Genomic DNA, 25094 nt, shown 5'->3' on the forward strand with positions numbered 1-25094 from the left:
AAGTAGTCGATGGGAGAAAATGTCTTCAAATATTTTCAAAATATTTTGAAAAAAAAAATCCGTCTTTTCGGAAAAATATGGAAGAAAAATTCCAAAAACAGCCAATGTTCGAAAAATCAAATCCAAAAACATCCAAAACTTTCGATGTTCCAAAAAAAGAAAAAAAATTCAGGAGATATCAAAGAAATTGCAAGTAGTAAAAAAGGGAAGGGGTAGAGACGTTCAAAATGCCTGTGCTTAGAAATATTCACATCACAATTCTGTCTTAGGCCGGGATTACACTATAAAAGTTCGTTTATAAAACTTGAAAAATGCAACCAATAGGCGGATCAGTTAAGTTCTCTCGAATGTAACAGATGTGTTTATTGGTTACATTTTTCAAGTTTTATAAAATAACTTTCATAAACCTTTTAGAGAGAAATCCCATCCCTAGATTAGTCTCACTTCTGAAATATAAAATTTCATTTTTTCAGTTTATAGACTGAATATAGAGTAAAATAAACTTGTAGGTATCGGGGGAACCACCAAAAATACTCAAGTGCTAGGGTCTTCAAACGTCTTAATCCGGCCCTGAGTGAACACCGTACGTGACTGACTGACTGACTGAGGTAGATACATTTTCTCAGGGCGTACCGAGTCCCATAAGCTTCCCTGTTTGATGCTGCTCCGTACGAGCTGGATACCGTACGTGGATAACGTTGTTTAATAAAAGTATTTTTTTTAAAGTTTAAAAAAATTAACAGATTAAAAATTTAAAAAAATAACAAATATTTAAAATAATATTTCAGATATTTATATTTTTAAATACTTTTAAAAATTTAAAAAGAAAAAAATTAAAATTTTTAAATTAAATTTAAAAGTTATTAAAGTATGTAGTCAATTAAATATTCGTAATGGCTTATAATTTTGGTCCCGTCAGTGGCCGTTGTTGGCAGGTTTTATTGTATAAAATTGTGAAATATGGACAAAAGGCAGTTAAAGTTGCTATATCTCCATCTCAGAAGGAAACGGAGGGATAGACGTATGTAGGTACATTATATTAATGAGCAGGGACCATCATATGGTGTTTTTAAGGGTATTTATGACAAATAATTAAAAAAAATTCGGTGAAAAATCACCTTCAAAAAGTAGCCAAAGATGCGGACGAATTCGCTCCTCATCCGCATCGTGTGAATAGCTCCGAATAAACCTATTGTCAAAACTTCTATGTGCGGATGCGGAGCCCGCACTTAGGTTTTGACACATGCGGACGACGTCCGGACCCGCATGAACATTTCCTAGGTACGGAGATTTTTCGGCTCGTGTGAAAGGCGCAGTATATTCCAATTGTTAAAACTTCTTCCGGACCCGCATCCGCTCCGTGTGAAAGGGGCCTAAGTTGGCGTTTACATCGGATAGATACTTTTTTCCAAAGCTGTATTAAATCTAAAGTCGCTTTGCTTTTTTCTTTCAGGAGGGTTTTTCAATAGACGTCATAATCATCATCAGCATCACTCTGAGGGACAAACACTATAACACTATAGATCAGTGGTTCTCAACACAAGTTCACCATATCTACAGACAAAATGTTCGAGATTCCAGATTCAGCGCCCTGATTGGGCGAAACGAAGGCTGCCGGAGCGCTGTCTGTTTGGCTACTTTCCCTTTGCTTGGCTAGTTTTTCTTTCCATGTCGTGTCATTCTTTATCAGTGATGGTAACTCCTGGGAAATTTCCCATATTCGTTAGGCTGACCATATTTCCTCCAGAGAAATACGGGAAATTGGAATTCCAAATACGGGACATCGCCAATTATCGCCAAGAACGACGCCAAAAGTGCACAAAGTTGCCAACTATAGCTGAAAATACAGAAAAATCGAAATGGCGGGAAACGAAGTGTTACTGCGAATTGCAGTGTATTAAAATGAATTCCACGAAATAAAACGTTCAATAAGACAAATACGGGAGATTAATGTTCTTATTTATAGTTGTAATTATCATAACATAATTTATGAGATGAAAAATAATTTCAATCGTTGACTTCAATGAAGAATAAAAATCCAAGTAGGCGTCATGTAAAAAAAGGAAAAAACCGGGACATTTTTGCAAAAAAGTCGGGAGGGCCAGAAAAAGGAAAAAAACCGGGGCTGTCCCGGGAAATACGGGACGTATGGTCACCCTAATATTCGTGGGGAAAATTGGCCAAAATTTCATCAAGCAAAAAAAAAAAAAAAAAATATTAATACAGTGCAATATTTTTCTATTGTAAAATACTTGACTAATTTTCACCGGTAGATCGCAGCACATTTTTTGGAATGCGTGGGAAAAATTTGGTCAAAAGGAAAATTTTTGCGAGAAATTTTGCTGGGAGAAATTTTTCTTACCATCACGTTCTTTATACATTTCTATCGGAAAATTTTCTCGCTTTATTTTTCCCCTTTTCGATTTTTATCTTTTAAATTTTTAATCTTACGCTTAATTTTATTAATTTAACAAAAGGCGCTTCTCAGGACCAAATCACATTGATCGCAATGGAGGATCTTCCTAGTAATTACTGTTATAAAGTAATCAGAAATGACGAGGAGAGAAAAATCGTTGTTTTTAGAGTAAAAGATGTGATAAACAAAGAAACCGCTATGGAATTGACTTTATAGCCTTTCCGTTATACCAGGGGTGTTCAACGTGTGGCCCGCTGATCATTTTCTGAAAATAGTTGAAAACATTGAAAAACGATTTATTCCAGAGCATTAATTGAAGAAATAATTTCGAAATCAATGAAAAAAGTAATTTCAGAATTTATGCAAGAAGAAATAAATACTGTAATTTCGGAATTTATAAAAGAAATAGTTCCAAAATAAATGAAAGAAATAATTCTAGGGATGAATGAAAGAAATAATTCCAGCAATGAATTGAAGAGATCTAATATTTAGTTAAGAAACTATTCCAAAACTAATCGAAAATTTAGAATTAAGATAGAGATAATTCCAAAATTGATGAGAATCCTGCATTATTAGAATAAATAATTCCAGAATCGATTCAGAAATAAAAAATTTCCTATGTGAAGCTCAAGACAATCACCCACATGATTCAAACACTTCTGACACCATGGAGAAGTGATCAGCCCAGTGTCCCAAACTTTAAATTTTTTCCTCCTTGTCAAGCAATAACTTCTGAGGGGGTGATGAAATGGTCCAGAGGAGCGAAGGCTGTAACGAGAAAATACATGTATACTAAAGAAAATTTGAAGACGATCCCGCCAGGCTCGGGTGAGTTTGTGTTAAGATGACACTGTTCCACCTGTGTAAGGCATACATAGACAAGTTCTGGGGGAAGGGCACGATAATATCAATATATAATGGTCACCATGGCCCCGCAAGGTTAGGTAGGGCCCGGGACAATCATTTCCCTTCATGCTACAAATTCACTGTTGAAGGGCCCATGAAAAGTTTGGTCTGCGGGCCCACAAAATATCCCAGCCTAGGGGCCTTGCTTCAGGCTGTGGGGGCCATGATGGTCCATAATCACCGGATTTATTACATTTACGGTAACTTACACAAAAAATGTATAGGTTACCCCACATCAATCAGCTGAAATCTTTGGCGTCCCATCCCCCACAGTAAATTTGTTCTGTGAAAAATATAAAAGAGTTAAAAGAATCATCTCCTGAGCTCTGTCAGACCCGTAATTGTGGATGGACATGGGTCACCAGCATAGGCGGAGAAAGACTTGAACATCTGGGGGAACACGTTGACATCAATTCATATATTATATATATTTGCCTACGGCTGGGATCTCAGGGCCGCAGCCACGGCCCCCACATGGGCGGGGCTGACAGGGCTCTAGCTCTGGAGCCCGAGACAATTCTCATAATTTTTTGCTTTTTCACGCTATAAATTAACTATAGAAGGACCCGTGGAAAGTCTGACCGGGGGGGGGGGCGTAAAAGATCGCAGCCTAGGGGCCCTACTCCAGGATGTGGGGGCCATGGCTGCAACTGGGGGGGACAGGTGGATCTGGTGCCCCGGGCGCTGAACCAGATGGGGGCGCCAAATTCACCTTTTAACTGTTTCTTCTACATCAAGGGGCGCCAAAATGCCGGCTTGCCCCGGATGACAAAGTATCTAGTTGCGGCCCTGCTCGGGGTATACACCTCAGGAACCAAATTTTGCAAGGGCCCCACGAAGGTGGAGCTGACAGATCGCCAGCCCTGGGGCCCAGGAATATGGACGAGATGGCCTGGGACGCTTCTCAGTATTTTTCACGTTATAAATTCATCATATAGGGGCTCGCGAAGGATCCCAGGCTAGGGAGCCCTGCTCCAAGATGTGAGGACCATGGCCTTGGGAAAAGCAGACATTAAATAACCCCCCCCCCCTTCAACTTGGGGAGGGAATTTTTTTTTCATTATATAATCTGCAATAATAAATCCGCGTGAACCGAATAGGACCATTTGCGGTCGGCAGAAACGTAAAAAAACTTAATTATGCTAGGTGTTTGTATTTTCCTAGCGTGGCGCATCTGTTCCATCGTTTGCATATCCACATATTTTTGCCTTTTTACACAATAAAGAAGGAAGGGAAAAAGCGATGATATGAAAATAAATGATTATTTCTTGCAATTGATATTCATATCACAAAAAATCCAATGAAAATGAGGGGGGGGGGGGAGCTTATCTTTTCAATAGTTGCTCTATTCCGCTTCAAGTATTTTTCTCCCGTGGTATTTATGTTAGGATGTTTGCTAACGTTATTATTTTGTCGCCAACGATAAATGGCCAGGCCTGACCACCCTCTACTAAATTAACCAATCAGGGAACAGAATACTGGCTTCGAACATTTTGTCTGTAGATATCGTGAACATGCATTCTCAACCAGGGGCCACGGCTGAAAATCTCCCTAGGATATTCCAGGGGGGGCCACGGCTGAAAATCTCGCAAAAGGGGAGCCACGGCTACTGATACGGTGGCCACGAAGAAGTTTAAGAAATTATTTTTTTTTTTAGTCACTCTACTAAAAAGATTTAATTTCAAACAAAATGCATAGATTATCTTTTTCGCAATTTTTCACTTATTCAAGTAACGTTAACATGAGGAAGGAAATAAAAAAAGAGGTTCATGTAATCTCGGTAGTTTTACGACTCGGGGGTGACAGTAAGCCCTTACTAGGCTGACCATATTTCCTAGAGAGAAATACGGGAAATTGGAATTACAAATACGGGAAAATATGGGACATCGCCAATTATTGCCAAAAATGACGCCAAAACCGAACAAAGTTGCTAAATATTGTTGAAATTACAGAAAAATCATAATGACGGGAAATGAAGCATTATTGCAAATTGCAGTGGATTAAAATGAATTCCACGAAAAACGCTCACCAAGACAAATGTGGGAGATTAATATTCTGATATACAGTTGTAATTATCATAATATAATTTATGAGTTGAAAAACAATTTTTATCTTTGACTTCAATAAAGAACGAAAATTCACATAGGCTTCGTGTAAAATACGGGAAAAACCGGGACACTTTTGCCCAAAAGTCGGGACAACCTAAAAAATATAAAATACCGGGACTGTCCCGGGAAATACGGGACGTATGGTCACCTTAGCCCTTCCCTTACACAAACTATAGCCCTTCCCTTACACAAACTATAGAAGAGGTTTAAGCAAAATGGAGTAACTGTAAAGACAGAAAATTGTGTGTGTTCGAAGACTTTTCATTCAAAGAGGGCTGCCATAAAGAAAGCAGACAAAGATTTGTTGACCATTCATTGACATTCTTTTGAGTGCTGGTAGTAATGTAATCCAAGAAGCAGATGGGTGAAAAATTAAAGCTTCTAAGAAAAAAACCCGATAGTTTTCATACAATTACAGATAGCCATCTAGCTGAGCACAAAGCTATCTTCAGCCGGCACTGAGTGGTCTGTTACGGGATCAGAAAATCGAATTAAGAATGATTGCTCTGGGGTATTTTTTTTTATGAATTTTGAGGGGGGGGGGTGCCAATTCATTGACTCTGCTGAAAAGAAATAAAGTCGAATCCAGTTATAACGAACTCCAAGAGACCAATTCATACATGAGGAAAAATACCCGAAAAATTTAATTTTTTAAAACTACATTTGTAACAGGCAAGCTGTTAACAAGGATGTACAGTAATACTTTTATTCACGAGACACGTGAGATTTAAGTTGTATCGAGAGACGAAGACATTCTCGAAGAGTTTGATTTTAACCTTCATGACGAAGGGTTGTATGTTTCGCAGGTTAATGCAAAATAAAGGAATGCTTCATGTTCGTCGCTTCGTATACACCTCACCAATCGTCACACATTGCTGTACAACTTAAGAAATTGTAATTGCATAAAATTACTGTTATTTCAATCACAAGTGTTCATATGCCATTCCTTTCAATTTAACAGGAAAAATGTAATTTCAAACATATTTAAGACGGTCTTAACGTAATTTGGTTTGCTGATTGGTTTCTATATGCAATCCAGGCAGATAATGTATTGGGACTTCCTTTAAGATTGACACCACACCTTTAAAGTTTTCTTAATCGATACTGTAACTTAAAGAGTTTAGTCGATTCCTGTTAACTGCCCTACCACTTAAGCCTGCTGCTGGCCGCAACATCCCAAATAATTGCAATGAATTTTCCCGTCCTGCAAGAGCAATGTTGTGGACACTAGAAAAAAAATTCTAAAAGGGCGTATGACCACATTTAAAGCAATTTAAATCCGTTTATTTGAGACTCACTGTGTCTACTGATTTCTCAGAAAAGTGCAATAAATTCTCACTCAAGTCTTCACTTTGAAATGTCCATATCCGGCTCAATGCGTCTCTTTGTATCTGTCAACCTAAAATTTATAGTTTTTAGTGTTGATAATACGCATGAAAAACCAATTCAGCGATGCGTTTTCACAATCTGCAAAAACTGCATGGATTTGATTGTTAGAAATTATGTTGGAAATGCCAAGGATTTAGAGTTCAAGTCAAAATGAAAATGTCAAATAATTGAAATTGCGCTTGGTATAAATGAAATATTTTAATATTGGAAGATCTATGTATAGAGATTAATCGTGATTATAGTCAAACGTCTCATAAATGTGAAATTTTGTCATAAAACTGAGAGTGAGGCACAAATCCCCTTGCGCACGAGTGAAATTTCAAGGCATTTACGCACAACCGAGCCCCTCTTGGCCATTTTTCTTTTTTCTTCCCACCCTTTCTTCCTTTTGTCTCCTTCCTAAATTTATAAAAGTGAAAAAGGACATAATCATTATAAAAAGGACTGTTTTCAGATCAAATTGCCGAAGTTCAATTACTTTACTGCAAAAATGTCAGATTTTTTTTGGAGAATACAGTCAAACTCCATTATAATGAACTCCGAGACCAGAAAAATCACTTTGTAATAACAAAATTTCGTTACAAAAGAATTTTATATTGTTCCTATGTAAACTTATCCGGGGGATTAGAAAAGTTTTCGTTAAAACGATATTTTTCTCCGTTATAACCAGAGTCGACTGTATTTTGTCTCAAACTATTTTTTTACGTGAATATGCAGGCTGCGTGGGTAACAGGGCGTATGGCACTTTACTGGCGAGCATTTAGTCTTAAGGCCCGTATACACTAGCGATCGGATCAAGCAATGAAAGCATTCGCAAATGGTTGTTCAGTGATTTGTACGGTGTTGTGAACGATTCTTGAGCTGTTTTCACTGGACCCACCTGGAATCGGTTTTTTTAACGAACACAAAGGAAGTTTGTGTAGCCACGAGTGGATTGGAACCGCTGCAGGGGGTCGTGCATTGCACAATCGGTGCGCTAGTGTATACGCACCTTTAGAGACATACTTCCAACTAGAAAAAGTATCCAAATGCCGTGTCCAACTGAGATATGTCATTCACGTTGTAAGGAGTTGTATAGTTATAAAATAAAAAACAACTTTTTATTCCATCCCCGTGTGCCAAAGAACCCAATTAAAAAGTTGTTACTGTGTCTTTACCGATGCCAACTAAAATAATTTCACGTTTCTAAGTGCAATATTCACGGAGATATGTGAATTCGAAAAACTGAGGAAATTTGGGAAAAAAACACGTTAAAAAAACGTTAAATGCGGGTAAAATGGTTTCCCCACATTTAATGCTGTTTTTTTTTTCCAACTTTCTTAGAATATCTCAGTAAACATTGTACATAGAAACGTTGAATTTTTTTGTTGGAGACAGGGAAACAACTTTCCAATTGGGTTTTGGGGCACAGGGTGTCCGTGTAAAAAGTTAACTTTTTTAATTTGATAATTATGCCACCCCTGGCAACATGAATCAAATATCTGAGGTACTACACATTATTCAGGTACTTTTTCCAACTGGAAGTGTGCCTCTAGGACCAATGGTCCGCCAGTGAAATTCCATATGCCTTGTTACCTATGCGCCCTGTATATTAAATATAGTGCGGACTGTTATGTGAAATATTGTGTTTAAGTCAACAAACTGACAATTTTCTTATTTGAAAATCAGATTATTTATATTTTCCGATGAGCTTGAAATCCTAATAATGAATCATTACATGTTCACATGAACAGTTTTGTCACTGCGCACATACATGATCTCTCTGGAATGAATGGTTCAAACAAATATTTAAAAAATTTTCACGCGTATTTTAGTTCATTTTTTTAAATTCATAGTAGGGCTACAACATGAACCTATATCCTTGATACATGTATTATTGTTGAAAATGATGTGAAAGGTTGAACTTTTCAACTGTGATTCATTTGTGTGGCTACGCCCTCCTTACTACTTTTATCAGCATGAAGAGAATAAAATTAATAAAACTGCTTGCTTTTGCGATTTTTTTCGATCCACTTTTTGCGATTTTTATCATTATAAGAATGCGTATTTTGGAAGCTACAACTCACATTTCTCAATGAAACCATAATTATTTACACAAAAAAAAACAAACTAATTTGGAAATAATACAAATTTCATCCAGTACAGTAACTGGATGATATTGTGCCGTCTTCAAGCTCAGAGTTTACATTGATTGAAAATAATTTATTCTAATTTTTTACTGTATTCTATTATGTTTATTTTGTTTTTTCGTTATTTTCATAAATTAAAAATTAATCAAATTCTAACATATTTACACTTCTTGAAAGGGGGCCATGGACAAAAAAAGTTGGGAACCACTGCACTAGATGATCCCCATAGAGATAGATCGATGTTAAAGTTGCAGATTTTAGTGAAAAAATGCGGAAATTTATAGGGGGTTTTCCGCCACATAAATAATTTTAAAAATCGAATTGAATTTTTGGTTTTCGAAATGTTGAGTTCGCTTAGAGATACGAAGCCCAGAAAATAAAATATAAAATAATGAGCTTGAATATCCACTTTTGAGGTCGATGTTCATGCAATAACATTGATTACAAATTTTTATTTATATCTTCTCAAGCGGGAAAATGAGAATTAATGTCTCCGTATTGTCTTATACAAAAGTTAATTGAATTCTGTTCATCAAATGATCTTTTCATTGCTAATATTTACTTTAAGCAGCCTAAAAGAAGAATGTACACATGTACATCACCAAATGGCATGTACAAGAACCAAATTGATTACGTAATTGGCAGCAAAAGATGGAAAAGCTCTGTGACAACATGCAAGACTCTGCCAAGTGCTGAATGTGGGTCTGATCACCAGGTGCAGGTTAGATAATGTACCAGAGGAATATAGAATTTCAACATGAAACCGTTTTGATGGCCTTGATCTGATAGAAAGGGAACCAGAAGAACTCTGTATCGAAAATATACTAAAAGATGAAGCAAAAAGAATTATTCCAGTAAATAAAAAGAAGAGAACACTCTGGCTGTCAAAAGAAGCTCTTGAAATCGCCGAAAAAAGAATAGCTAAGGCTGCTGGAAAAGTAAATGAAACCAAGGAATTTGATGCACAATTTCAAAGACAGGCACGGAAAGATAAAAATACTTTTCTTAATTCAAAATGCAGACAAATTGAAGAATACAACAGACTAGGGACAACAAGAGATCACTACAGGAGGATTAATGAAATCACTGGCAATTTAATCCACGTTTCGGTATCATAAAAGGCAAGAGTGGAAATGTCTTGAACTCTGAAAAAGACATTGTAAACAGATGGAAAGAATACAGAGAAAATCTTTATAAGAAATAAAATGGAAAGATAATAAATAGCAATATAGAAATAAATCATGAACCACCAGTTACAAAGGATGAAGTCGTGATCTTAGAGAATGCTCCAATTACAGAACAATCTCCCTAATTCCACATGCTAGCAAGATTCTACTGAAAATTATTCAGAAAAGACTCGAAACCATTATAGAAAGAGAATTAGCAGTGGAGCAGGCAGGTTTCAGAAGAAATAGGGGAACTAGAGACCGAATTGCCAATATAAGATGAATAATGGAGGCAACAAAAGAACGTCAAAAGAAGTTATATTTTTGTTTCATCGCTTATACAATGGCCTTTGACAGTGTTGATCATGATAAGCTTTGGGATATTCTTGGAACAATGGGAGTGTCTAATTACCTCGTCCGCTTGATCAGAAATTTATATATTAATCAAGAGGCAAGTGTAAGAACAAACTATGGCTTAACTGAATGGTTTGGAATTGAAAAAGGAGTTCGAAAAGGATGCATCCTTTCCCCAAACTTATTTACTCTGTATGGAGAATATATAATGAGAGCATCTGATTTAGAGGAATTAGAGGCAGGTGTTAAAATTGGAGGAAGAGTGATCAACAACCTTAGATATGCTGATGACACAACTGTGGTGGAAGAATCTGAAGAGGACCTGAAGAACATTATATCAAGATTAAAAACAGAAAGTGAGAAGCTTGGATCTACCTAAATATGAAAAAACAAAGATCATGATTACAGCAGATATTCAGTTTTTAACTAGATGGCGAAAGTTTGGACATTGTGGACAGATTGGATTGCCTAGGATCAAGAATTGTAAAAGAGGGAACTTGCACAGAAGAAATAAAAAGACGAGTAGCTCTGTGTAAAACAGCGATAAGAAAGCTTAATATAATAATGAAAGACAAAGATGTATCAATGAAAACAAAAATTAGAATTATAAATGCGCTGGTCTTTCTTGTCTTTATGTATGGATGTGAGAGCTGGACACTACGGAAAGCAGATAAGAAAATAATTGATTCCTTCAAACTTTGGTGCTGGAGGAGGATGCTGAGAATTACATGGACAGCTAAAAGGACTAACAAAAATCGGTTATCGAAGAAGTCAAGGTTGACTATTCTCTAGAAGCAACAGTCATTAAAGAGAAACTCTCTTATTTTGGCCATGTAATGCACACAGAAGCTCACTAGAAAAAATGGTAATGGTTGGAAGAATGAGGGGAATGAGAGGGAGAGGCAGACCAAGCACCAGATGGATAGAAGAGGTGTTGCAAAGCACTGGAATGAAGCTGGCACAACTGAGACATGCTGTGAATGACAGACCAGCTTGGAGAGCCATAATCTATAGAGTCACCAAGAGTCGAAATCGACTCAATGGTTCCTAACAACAACAATTGTCTTATATTATCCAATTGCACCAATCCATACAGTTTAGGATGTTTTTAAATTAATTATGAGCTCATATAAATTACATCAAAGAACCGCAGCTTTAATCAAGCATTTTTTGGAGGAAAAACAGGTAGATCGATTCATTTCTATGCTTCTTTCATTTAGATTTGTTTCTTTCATGAATCGCACTGGAAGTCGCCATATTGGTTACCTTGTATGTCTCCCAAAAAAAAGGGAAATATCACGTGATTTAAAAAGCCTCATTGGTCAACTTTGTTTTTTGTCGACATTTTTCGCGATATTTGGCGATGTCTCGTATTTTGCCGTATTTGGAATTTCAATTTCCCGTATTTTTCTCGAAAAAAAAATAAAATGGTCAGCCTGAGAAAAAAGGAAAAGGAGAAGCGGAATAGTGCGCCATCTATGTATATTATCACCGAGTAGGATCCATAGACAAGTATGATCCTTCTATACCGATAGTATATATGTGTATATACATATATATTTTTTTGGTAGTACGCGCATGTTCTCTCGTGTTTGTGTGTGATTACTAGTGGAGATTGCTACGAGTTAAAGTGCTCAATTTTTTATTTGATCAGTTTTGTAATGAAATCGTCGAACTTAATTTTTACTAGAATAGTGATTTATTTTTGTGGATCCAACGCAGAGAGACCGAGGAGTGGAAGAAATGTGTAAGAATGATTCGTATTTAGGAAACTCGAGATTTTCGACGCGACTCCCCGATAGTATTTAATAACAAGATACATACTGATGTGCCGCCCGAAATCGGACGTATTCGAAGGTGTACGACTAATTAGGTTGGCAAAAAGTGTGCTGAACAGTCAAAGTGTTCTCGACGTTCGTTTGACAGTGTTTGCGCGACTTGAATTACAGTATTTGTGTTCGCGAGACCGGCGCGCTGAGACGGATATTTCGTAGTGTTCGTTTATTATTTCGCGATGAGAGATTTTGCTTGTGATCGGACCTTTATCCTTCGTTTGTGATGAACGACAAACATGTTTGGATCGCCACCGTTTTTAAATTACACTACGATTGTTACTGAACAACAATCAGCGAAAAAATACAGGTTCTAAGAGGTATGATCACAATAATTGTTTTTCAGCCTTTTACTTTGATGCAATTCCATCCAATTTTCAATTGTTGCGTGGTGAACGTGTTAGAAATCCAAACTTCTTGATAAATTTCAAACAAATATGCACTTTGCTTTTAATTATTGGAAACCCATTTCTTAAAATTCCTTGGTCATGGAAAATGCGACTTATTTGTCATTTTAAGGTTATCGGGAATTGTCACATTCTGTGTGTGAGGATATCTAAGAATTTGCTCATTTCGTAACACCCACGTCATTTCTATTGATGTGAAAATGGTGGAAACCATTATTAACAATGGTGTTAGCTGTAAGTTCTATACAGGGTTGGCAGGTTTGTGACACGTGACAGTTTTTGACAGATTAAACTGTGGTTCGAGTGGTCACATCAAATATCTCCAATATTGCTTTTCAATATAGAAACTCCCATTGAAAATACACACATTGATTGCATGTAATGTTCAAAATTACTATGTTATACGCAGAATAAAAATTTAATATGATTGTAAAGTAATTTTCTGCTCTGTACAGAATTATTTTTGACAATTTTTGTATTTTTTATTGTAAATTATGTAATTTGAATAGAACATAACATGAAAGCTGAATGGAAAACTATGGAACTATTTGATATTCAAGACGATTCTCAGCATTCCAAAATTTCATCAACTTTTTATATAGGGGCCTATGTGTATATAAACATATGCTGTACTCTTTTCATAACAGATAGGTGTTTAAAAAGTTCTTGTATGCCATGTATGCAATGTTGATTTCTGTTATTAAATTATCTAGATAATCACTGATACTTAAAACGATACCCTTATTGTGTGTACAATATTGATATTCATAGTATATCTAGCAATCAAAATACTAAATTTTAGGATTAAAATGTCCTAAAATTTGGCAGTGCTGATTTTATACGATGCTTAAGAAACTCCTATAACTTATTCTTTGTGCAAAAGTAAGAATCACCAAGTGTGACTATGATATGATATATTTACAATTGGTATTTTCATGTTTTTGACAAATTGTACCAGTTTTTGATGTTTGCCACATCAAAAACCCAACCCTGGTTCTAGAGCTTTTACCATCATGGGTTAAAATTCTGATGAACTCGTATATATTCGGTTGAAGTTGCTTTCATCTATCTCTCCTGAATCCTTAGAAATGCTATAGCATGTTATGGATTTCACTGTGTGTATCCAGTCTATCATTTATAACATTCCCATTTAGAATGTTTCCCACTTATTACGATTTATTTTGATTGTTCTAAGTAATTCTCAAGATTTCGTATTCAAAGTGGTTTTTTTCCTCTTAACTTTTTCCCTCCGAAAATGTTTTTTATGACAATATTTTGAAAATCATTTTAAACGGAATCCACATTGTAAACATTTATTTTGGTAATGATTGAATTATCTGAAGTTGATAACATTGAACCATGATTAGTTTTGATGGAATGTATTTCCCCAATGCGTTTAATCTGATGTATTTTGAACTTAGGCAGGGTACACACTCAACTGATATTATCCATGATGCAAACGAAACAAACACAGATTGGTTGAAACCATGAAATCAATACTGGTTTCATGTTTTAACTAATTTGAGCTGATTTCATTCACTTTGTTGATCATATTTATTGTCGCATGGGTCCAGTATATAGGCCTACCCTGCCTTAGACTAGAAGCTTCGACTATCTCATCAAATGTATTAGGCCTATTTTACTTTGCATGCATATTGTTTAAAATTCTGTTTGTGTACCTATTATACTGTTACAAATTTTGTTGGCAATTCATAGTACAGCAAAACCTGTCTTTCACAAGGGACCAAGATTTTTTTCGTTGAGCACAGGTTTCCTCTTAATAGAGGTTCAATTGATCAAAGTACAAAATAATGAAACAATCTGGTGTGTGATTGAATTAAAATAAAACTAAATTGAAGATAAAGTAAATTTAGATAATTTGATTAATAGATAAAATAAATGAATAAATCATTAATCTATAATTACTAAATACCGTGTTTAGATTTTGATAGCATCTGTATAAAATTCCTACCCCTACACTGTTTTCCTTCTACACTAACAGCATTTACGTTCTTTTTATAACTTCCTCAAAAATTCTCAATCGGGCTGTCATTATTTGTTTCATTCAGGTTCAGTTTATTGGCCTACACTATCGTCTATATTTTGCAACCTTCCATTTGTATTATGTTATCTTCATCATCTGCACCATAACCAAAATTTTTGTGAGGGAAGGAGAGAGAGAACAACATGATTTTGCTATCCCTGACACTATGAAATTTGATGATTTTAGAGCGGTATTTTTGTTCTCATCTAAAATTTGCCACCCCTTAAATTTTGCTGCCAGGGCTTTTGCCCCCCACCCCTGCCTGTCTCTAATTAATGCCAGTCCTGCTCAGCCCTGTGATCACGGAATGCACACAGTTTACACAAACTTTTGTAAGTGTTGCATATCATTTGGAAATCCAACCCTTACATTGATTTCTAACGTGGAAAAGCCTGTTTTTAAGAAAAATTTTATTACAATTTCAGAATGCAACTGCTTTACTACACATGGCTTATCAAAATAGTTATTAATAGGTAGTAAATTGTAACACAATTGACACATTTAAAAATAAATACGATGAACATGGGGTAAATCAAGAAGCTAACCATACTTAGAATAAGACAACCATAATATTCTTAATGGGCAGTGTATATATTGTTAATAATTTTTGTGATTGTATTTTTAATTGGGTTGTTGTATTTTTGAAATATATGACATCCATATTTGTTATGGGCATGTTTTTCTTAGCCACCTCGTTGGGCATCTTGCCCATCTTTGCCTGTTGTGCGGTTGTATTCGTATATTTTTAAAAACACAGTGTCAGTACAGAAACGGTTTTTGCTAATCTAAGGGTGGATGATGAGCTCACATTTTCAAGCATAGGTTGCATAAAAAATTTTGGTGGAACACTTTTTACATTTTGTATGATCCTTTGCTTTATTAGTCTCCAAACACTCACAGTGTTTGTGTGAAATTTTCCGTTAAAGGGTGCAATTTCCCTTTCCATTTCCGCATTAGACAGGTTCCGTTTAATCCAGGTTTTTTAATGTGTATGTTGCCATTGAAATCACGGGACCACAATTTTTTTCTGTTAAAGACAGGTTTTTGCTTAGTACAGGTTTTGTTAAAGACAGGTTTTACTGTAGTTTTGTCATGTAATTTGATTATTAGAGTGATGCTATGGACTTTGGTAATAATGTAAAATTTAACAGATTTTTACTTTGTAAGTGAGAGATTTCTTGCACTATGAGTATTAACATAAACCAAAACCTTTTAGATGAGGAAAGGAGAGCATAAGGGGCTAAGTCATTTAACCTTTTGCGACGTGCAGATTACTGATAATCTGTTTTTTCCATTTGGGCAACTTGTTTATTGCATTTTTATTGCAATAGTATTTTGTTACAAAGAGCAGCCACTTCGTGAGATAAATTTTCGTGCCAATCAAAATGAATTTAATGAGTTATCGTAGCTTGGGCAGATTAATTTATAATATCATTTCCACTTCAAAACTACTTTTCAGATATGCCCATGCTGCTCTTAAGACAGTCATGATGGCAAGGCTCTTGTCTTAATATCAAACTGGACATTCTGGGAACTTTAAATCACATTTTTTATCTGCTGGTGTGTGAGGAAAAAGAGTTATTTATATTGCACAGCTAACCACCTCGCACCTTTTTCTTTTAACTATGGCTTAAAAAACCAGTACATGATGTAAAATGAAAAAGTGTTTAATTTTTCACCTTCCTTTAAATTCTTCATCCAATTGAATTCTGAAGTTGTTCCTCTCAGCCTTCTGTCAGTATTTCTTTTTTTTTTTGCTGTGATTTGTTGTTCCCATTAAAAAGTATCGCCACAGACAGCAATCAGAACTGAACAACATTTAAAACTTCACGCATGACATGAGAAGCAAAACTTAACAATAACCAACAAGTTGTCTGCTTCTAAATTTGGAAGACAGATGGCAGCACTATTTGAGCACATCACTAGAATTTCTAAAAAACTTCACGTTGGGTTCACCACATGTACATGCACATCTCAACATGGATGAGGTGCATGTGTGGTTTGGTAGTACAGTTGAATCCTGTTATAACGAATGCGTAAAAAGACTGGAGGAATCACTTTTTACGCGTTTTCATTAAAACAAAATTTCATTTTAAAGGAATTGTAGGTTACCTAGCGTTGTTCCTATGTAAACTTATTTGGGGATTAAAAAAGTGTTCGTTAAAACTAGGTTTTTGCTATAACGGTATTCGTTAAAAAAGGGATTTGACTGTAGTACTGCTTCTTAGTGTTTTTGAAAGTCACTCGGAAATTTTGAGTGGTTCCAAAAATGAATTAAATGATTTTACATAGAAACCTATAGAAAATTGTCATTTAAACCCATTTTTGACACTTGTCATGTTGCAGTCAGACCTTGTTAAGGCAAACATATTTAATACAAATTTTTGCTTAATACAAATGAAATGTATTTCACATTGGATATAATCAAATTGATTTTTTATTGACTAATTGAAAATTCGGATAGTAGAAAATATTTTTGAGGTTTCTTTGATTTTGTCTTAACAAGGTTCATCTGTATCTCTGTAATGGTTTCTTGTAAGAATCGCATCCTCATGTAATTTTTGTTTTGAATTTTATAGTATTCAGAATGACATCCCAAATCAAGAAAATTGTTAGTAAGCAGAAAAAGAGGTACCGTCAAGATGGATTTGATCTTGATCTGACTTGTATCCTTACTCAATTTCAGACTGATTTGAATTTACTCACACAAGCATCAGTGCATGAGGACTGAGGGTAAATGCACACAGATATACTGTATTCACTTGCATAGCCTATAGGATGAGGTATGATTTTAAAGATCAAAATAATTGAAACTAGATTTATTAATCCAACTCTTTTTTTCATTTATTCACAGATAATAATAATAATATATAATAATAATAAATAACGTGATCTTCACGTATTCCCAAGGGATCAGCATGATCTGGGGAATTTGTTATTGTTAGTAAACATCCATGCTTGAACCGGGATTCGAACCCAGACCTGCACAGTGAGAAGCTAGTTCCCTAACCACTCGACTGCCAGGCGGGTAATAACATAAGATTTTTAGGGTGAGACAACATAAATGGTGGGCAAAATGTCAGTGCGGGTATTATTGTACAGGGACTTCTAAATACATTTTGGGGGTGCTCAGAATGGTATTACAAAATACTGTGGGTGCTCAGAATGGTATTACAAAATACTGTGGGTGCTCAGAATGGTATTACAAAATACTGTGGGTGTTTGAGCACCCATTATGACCCTGGCTCCAATACCACTGTTGGGATCCCTGTGTTCGGTTCAGCGCTCGGAATCAAATGCCTCCCACAAAGTACTGAAAACTTTCACCACATCTGAAAATGTCTTTCCTAAATTCTGGATATTCATTAATTCTGAAACTTATTCTCATTAGTTTTTGATTGCTTTATAAATAAATTTTTTATTATTTTACTCTTTGATTCAGACTTATTTTTTCATCGACATTAAATTTTCAATGATTCTCAAATTATAGTTTTTAATCAGTCAAAATTATCATCATCTCCAAAATTATTAAACTAATTTCAATTTTTCATTGTTTTTTAGTGGAATTTTTTGTTTACATATTCGTTTGTTCATATAAAATAGCCTAGATTTTTAAAGCAGTGAAAAGTGGATAAAAACCTTGTCTTATACGCAAGTAAATACAGAGATTTCAGGATAATACAGAGGTAACAAGGTTTCTTGTGTAATAAAGTTTTTAATATCCACACACATCAGATTTTGCGTTGCTTGCCTATTTTATTTTTACTGCTTATAACAATCTTTCTTTCGGAAGGAACACATTTAATAGGCTATATAAAACAAAATCTCACCGATGGCGAAACTCCACTTCACTTATATAGGACGATGACGTGCATTCCTTTCTCTCTGCACTCTTCTCGACATATTTGTTTGCAGCTGTAAACAATGATTACTCTATCTGACATCATATTCTCATTTTAATTTTTAGAAATAATTCCAGTTATATATGTAAACATTGATATTAAATTTCTTTGTCATAAAAGTTACTGATTTCTTAACAAAGCATTCAGATATATATGACAATATTATTGCAATGGGTTTTCCCGCTGAAAAACTAGAAGGTGTTTATAGGAATCACATCGATGACGTAGTACGGTAGGTGTCATTCAAAATTTTCTCTTTTTATCCCAATTTTAATCCTATTATTTTCATTATCCCATATTTAAATAGATTTTAAGCATAATTATTTTTATGAAAAAAAACTAAAACCATTTTTTCTTCCAGGTTTTTAGATAGAAAACATGCGGATCATTACAAAATATATAATTTGTAAGTTGACGTTTCTCTGAAATTTTTTTTTCTATAATGGATAATAGATCCATTAAATGAAAAATTCCATTATTAAATATTTTTTCTGGCTGGTATTGTTTGTTTTGCAAAATTCAGATGTATTTATCATAAATCAAACATTTCACATAAACTGTTTCATAGATTTTTTTAAAGCCTTACAACAATTATGCGTAAATCCCAAATGAAGTTGGTAAGTGTGATAAATATGGAAAATTATGCGCTGTTGGACAGTTTGTTGTATATACAGTTCGACTTCTGTGTATGTGTATTCTGGATAAGATGATAAACTGGTTATGCAGGTAACTGTTTATGGTCCGATCGTATCTCTTTGCATTAACATGGGAAAAATCAGGTACAATCAAACTCTGATTTAACAAATTGGAAGAAATGGCAGAAATTTTATTCATTAAATTAAGGAAATTGTTAAATTGGGATCAGGAGCATAAACACACTCGAAACTTCAACAAATTTTAAAAGCTACTTACTTTGGGGGGTTCCTGTTACAACTTATTTCTGACAAACATTTTATTGAAAACAAATAAAAACAACATAAACTTAAGAATACAGTCAAGATACATGAAAAAATTGCTTGATTGAAGTTTGATACGTTCAGCATTTTTATCAAATTATGTCAAAATCACCATTTTTTTTCACTAATCTAAAAAATTTCCTCTTCAAATTACCTGCTATATTTTACTTGTCAAGGCAGAGCACAAACTTGATGAGGTTACATTATTTTTACTGAAATCTATATATATATTGTTACTAACTATGAACGATAGATGGCGCAATTCTTTATCGCAATCTTGTGTTGGCAACGAGAGTTAATACTGGTTTCGGTTTATTGGAGAGGGATGCGATTGGTGAGAACATTCCAGAAGGTCCCGCCCTTCCAGACAGTAGTTCCCACTCCTCCATACAATGGTGTTGCCGACTTGGAAATGGTAAAATAGAATTTTTTGGAATGTTCTTTTTCTCAAAGTTTCTACCAGGGTTATAAATAGGGTGACACTCACAAGATGGCAGGCTCAGATTTAGAGAGAGACTGTGAAAAGTTAGTCGTGATTGAAGTTTGCGAGAAAAATGTTAGCTCTCTGATTAGCTTGTAAATATGTGTAAATTGCTGTTCTGTAAATAAATCTGTGTTTGTCTGTTGAACCACTTCTTGTTTTGCAATCTCAGTCTTGTGGAAAATTATCCGGAACAATATATCCATGCGAATAGCACAATGTTTTATGATGTTGGTGTAACACTGGTTGCTGAAATCTTTCCAAGAATATTCTGAATAAGCTTTATTGTCTCCTTTACTCAAAAAGAAACAGATTTCTATTCCCCTTTTTTTTTCTGTTTGTCTCTAAAGAAGGGCTGAAGGTCAATTCCTGTCAAGTCAAATCTTCGGATTGTGGTTTTGAGTGGCAATAAATAAAATTTTTTTTTGGATTCTTCAAAAAATATTCATTATATCTAGGTTTTTTATTCATTAAATAGGTTTTTGAGCTCTATTTTCATCAGAATTTCTGAAAAAAATTAGTTAAATCAAGGAATTTGTTGAATCAGGGTCTGACCGTGCATAAATAACGTTTAGTGGATAAAACTACTTGAATGGGAATGCCTATTCTCCATCCAAAATTAAAAAAAAAGAAGAAAAAAGTAACACTTGCTGAGTGGGGGCTGGATTTTTCTATTCATTTTATTGTCTACTTTTTGCATAGCACCTCTGAGAAGCATGTTTATGGTTGAGATGTACATGCAAAAATATTATATTTTGATAATTTTGTAATTTTTGTGATGTAAAGCCTTATGAAGTAAATTAATTTAATGTAGCTATTTCATTGTATTTTGCATTGCTAGATGAGGAGATACTGCTCTTCTGGTTCAAACTGTATATTAAAATTATTTAAAATATTATATTATTTTTAAGATATTTAGATTAGTCTTTCTTTGACTTTTTGTTAAAGGGTCCATTTTGTTTATTCAAAGGAGTTCTTGCTTTTTAATAGATGCTCTGAAAGACATTATGACCCAATGAAGTTCCACCAAAGAGTAGCTCATTACCCTTTTGAAGATCATAATCCTCCGAGTTTAGAACTGATGAAGCCATTTTGTGAAGATGTTGATGATTGGTTATCTCAAAAGGAGAATAATGTTGCTGCAATTCATTGTAAAGCAGGAAAGGTGAATTATTTCATTGTTTTTAGTGGAATATGTTATTAAGTTTCAATGTGTGTGTTCATGTGCATGCATAATATTTGCATGATTTTTAAATAAGAGCATTAAAAGTTTTGAGTTTAAAATTTGTAGCATGAATTGTTTTTGCTGTATTTCAGCATGTATCTATAATTTTTGTTATGTGCTGCACAATTTCTTAACAAAACGTGTAAAGCCTTATTATTCATATTAAATTCTTCAAATCTCAAAATTAGTTTTGAGACTGAAATTTTGTGTTGTACTGTTGATTATACAATATGAAAACTATATTTTGAGAGGGTGCTGAGAATGTTTTCTTCTGGGAAGGGTGAAAGAAGGAAATGGTAGACCTCTGATATTCAATAACAGAGACTCATCTATATGGCTAGTTATATTGACAAGGTCCAATAATCATGCCTCGATGCATGATTTTTTCGGCTAACAAAGACTTTTTTATAAAAGGGTTTTTTTTTAAATTTTTGTGCTTCGGTAATGAACATTTTTGTTGACAGGAATACACATGCTAACATAAAATAACCGCTTTATGAGCCAAATATTTGTGCCAATCATCATCAGCATTGCTGTTGCTAGAACCCCATTAATTCATGTGCACCTCAGAATCTTTTTTCCATATGTACCTACACTTCTCTTTCTGAAATTCTTGAACCATTTCATGTAAAATGAAAGATTGAGCTAATCGAAAATGCATTGAAAAAAAAGGGAGCTCCTGTGTTTTCAGAGCATGTGTTTTTTCAGTGCATTATTCTTAGCATGAAACTGAACAGTCTGAGCGATTATCTTTTCCATCTGCATGTATCAGACACAGAAATGAGCTGACCAAATCATAAAATGGATGGGAACAGAAACAAGCAGATTGTATAAAAATTAATTTTTATTTTTTAATAATATTTTTTATTTTTAAATAATTATCCCAGCTTTAGCAGATTATATAAAAATAAATGGTTCCTTGTTTTTGAAGGACCAACTTTGATATTTTGATAGAAAGGTTAGCAGGAGTTTTCAAAGATCGGTTGGAATCAGTCAGGGTGGTAAGTCAATGGGAAGAATTTAGTATCAAGCTGTCCTCTGTTTTGCACGACATCATGCCCTTTGTTCGTAAAAAGTGTGTTTGTACAGCATGCTCCCTTTGGTTCGCGGATAACATGTGTAATCTTTATCTTGAAAAGAAAAAAGCATTAAGAGAGTATAAAAGTGGCTGAGGTGCATTGTCTTTGTTTATTAATAAAAGACGGGTGTTGAAGAGAGGAATAAGGTATAGTAGAAAGGAAGTTTAATCTAGGTCAGCAGGTAATATTAGCTCTTACCCAAAATCATTTTTCAGGTATGTCAATAATGGATGTAAGGGGGCAGTTGACCACCTCTCAATAGGAGGGGTTAGGGTAGAGAGCAATGTAGGCATATGTTTCTTTCAATAATTTTTTCGCGTCAGTTTTTAATGGAGAAAACTGTATTCAATGTACGGGTGTTGCATGGGGTAATAAAACCTTTAATGATGGAAGATGTGGAGGTCCTAAATCTTCTGAAAAAAGTATGTGCAAGCAAAGCACTATGACTAGATGATATCTATCCTCGGAGACTGCTAATGAATTGTTGGGGCCAGTTGCACAGATTTACAGAAGTAGTGTTTAAGCTGAGGGTATCGTCCCAAGGGATTGGAAGTTTGTTCATGTGGTTCTGATATTTAAAAAGGGTAGTAAAGAAGCTGTTAAGTTATCATCCAGTGAGTTTGGCTAGCTCCCTCTCAAAAATTTTGGAAATTATTATCAGAAGACAATTGGGGAAGTGGATAGATGAGAATAATGTAGTGTTGGATAATCAGCATGGGTTCAGGAAGGGGAAGTCATGTGTAACTAACATTCAAGAAGGTTTAATGTGCTAAACTCTTGAAGTGTTTACACGAGATTGGGATTGCAACTTGCTGGATTAGATAGAATCATGGTTAAGAGATAGGTCACAACAGGCTATGGTGAACAGGGAATTCTGTGATTACACAGGCGTCAAAAGTGGAGTTCCTCAAAGAAGTATCCTTGGCCCCATACTTTTTTCACTTTTTATTGATTAACTCGATCAGGGTATCAATAAGATTGTTAGCAAATTTGCAAATGACCTGAAGCTAATCGGGGTAGTTGGGAATCGAAGCAATAGGGAGATAGCATAGCTCCAAACCAACTTAAACAGAATTAGAGACAACTTAACAGAATTTAACTTACATTTTTCTTACGAGTTGAATGGTCTCACTATCCTGGATGCAACTGATTTGGGAATTCTCATTGATGAGTGACTTAGGTTTTCTGAACATTGTTCAATAGTGGTAAAAAAATGAATAGAATGCTCAGTTTCTATTTTTTTTTTCCTAAAAAAATCTCTTCACTTTCTCCTAAAGTCATTCTTTGGCTCTTCCGAGGCATAGTTCATCCTGGACTGCAGTATGCTGTAAGGTTTTGGAGACCATATCTACACAGAGGGATATGGACTTGGTTGAAGAGGTGCAGAGAAGAGCCACTCATGTCCTTCTTGGTACATGGGGCTTGAGTTATGAAGACAGACTTCATTTTGTGGAGATGTTTACATTGGAAGAAAGCGCAGGTGCCAGGGATATGATCAAAGTGTTCAAAATGTTCAATGGGATGGATAGGCTGGACCATGAATTATTAATATGCCGTCAATTGACTGCTTTGACAAGTGGGGGGGGGGGGGAGGGGAGATACCAGAGAAAAAGTGGTTGGAATCAGTCAGGGTGGTAAGTCAATGGGAAGAATTTAGTACGAAGCTATCTCCTCTGGTTTGCATGAAGGCATACCCTGTGTTTGTAAAAAGCATCTTTGTACATTGTGCCCCTTCTGGTTCACGGATAGCGTGCGTAATCTTTATCTTGAAAAGAAAATAGATTGGTAAGGGACAATACTAGGGTATTGTGTCACAGGAATTCTTCTCTAATAAGGTTGTTAATAAATGGAATAGCTTACCCCTGAGGGTAATAAATTCTAATACAATTGACAAGTTTAAAAAGAAATATGATAAACATGTTGGGGTAATTTGAGAAACTATCCATACTTAGAATAAAATAACCATAAATATTTTTATGGACATTGTATAATATTTTATCATGTATACATAGTTTTTAGTTTTTATAATTTCATTTTTAATCGGGTTGCCATATTTTAGAGATATATGACATCCATATTTGTTATGGGCATCTTTTTCTCAGCCACCTCATTGGACGTTTTGCCTGTTATGGTCTTTTATTTGTATAAAGGGGGTGTTGGTTGTATACATACTGGAAAATAATATTTTCAGCATCTCTTATTTTCTTGTAGATTTTCATTTATCCAATTTTGAAGCTGTTCATTTTAGCCTTCAATCAGTTTTTGTCTTTTTTATAGCATTACTTGGTGTTTTAAAAAGCTTATCTTCCAATTTTGGGCAGAAGCTGGAATAAATCAAACAATTTTTCATAGAAATCTATAGGAAATAATGTTTCAGCTAATGAACATAATTCCAGAATGAATCATTTTCGTTAGTTGAGGTATCACTAATTTGAAAAGCACTGATTTTTCAAATAGTTTTTGCTCACATTTGGTTGAATTTGATTGTTAACTTGGAGTTAAACAATATTGTTCTCCTCATGCTAGAGGCATGAGTGTGCAAATTTTCACTTTTTTTTTCTGAATCAGCTTCATACCTTATTCTGAATACCTTATTTTGCTAAGTTTTAACACATTACAAAACATTTTAGGAAAATAACTTGAATAATAATAAAGTAACATGGGTAGTAACATTCAAACGTCATTTCCAGCATTCTTTTT

The 25094-nt window shown here is 34.8% G+C and overlaps 1 protein-coding gene across 2 annotated transcripts in view; it reads left to right on the forward strand.

Annotated features, from left to right (window-relative positions):
* The first annotated feature begins 12056 nt into the window (after positions 1 to 12056).
* Positions 12057 to 25094, forward strand: part of LOC149086487 (phosphatidylinositol 3,4,5-trisphosphate 3-phosphatase and dual-specificity protein phosphatase PTEN-like) — a 39128-nt gene continuing 26090 nt past the window's right edge. Inside the window, exons 1-5 of one of the 2 annotated variants that reach the window (XM_089255941.1) lie at positions 12057 to 12620; positions 17331 to 17417; positions 18801 to 18885; positions 19015 to 19059; positions 21081 to 21255. In XM_089255941.1, coding sequence (XP_089112067.1) covers positions 17339 to 17417; positions 18801 to 18885; positions 19015 to 19059; positions 21081 to 21255 — 384 coding nt within the window. In that variant the 5' untranslated portion in view covers positions 12057 to 12620; positions 17331 to 17338. The remainder of the gene's footprint in view (positions 12621 to 17330; positions 17418 to 18800; positions 18886 to 19014; positions 19060 to 21080; positions 21256 to 25094) is intronic. The other variant, XM_089255940.1, reaches the window with a different exon arrangement.

Source organism: Pholcus phalangioides, unplaced genomic scaffold (assembly GCF_987345545.1).
Source record: "Pholcus phalangioides strain wild (caught in Gottingen) unplaced genomic scaffold, Ppha-v1.0 ptg000004l_1, whole genome shotgun sequence".
NCBI classification, from domain to species: domain Eukaryota; kingdom Metazoa; phylum Arthropoda; class Arachnida; order Araneae; family Pholcidae; genus Pholcus; species Pholcus phalangioides.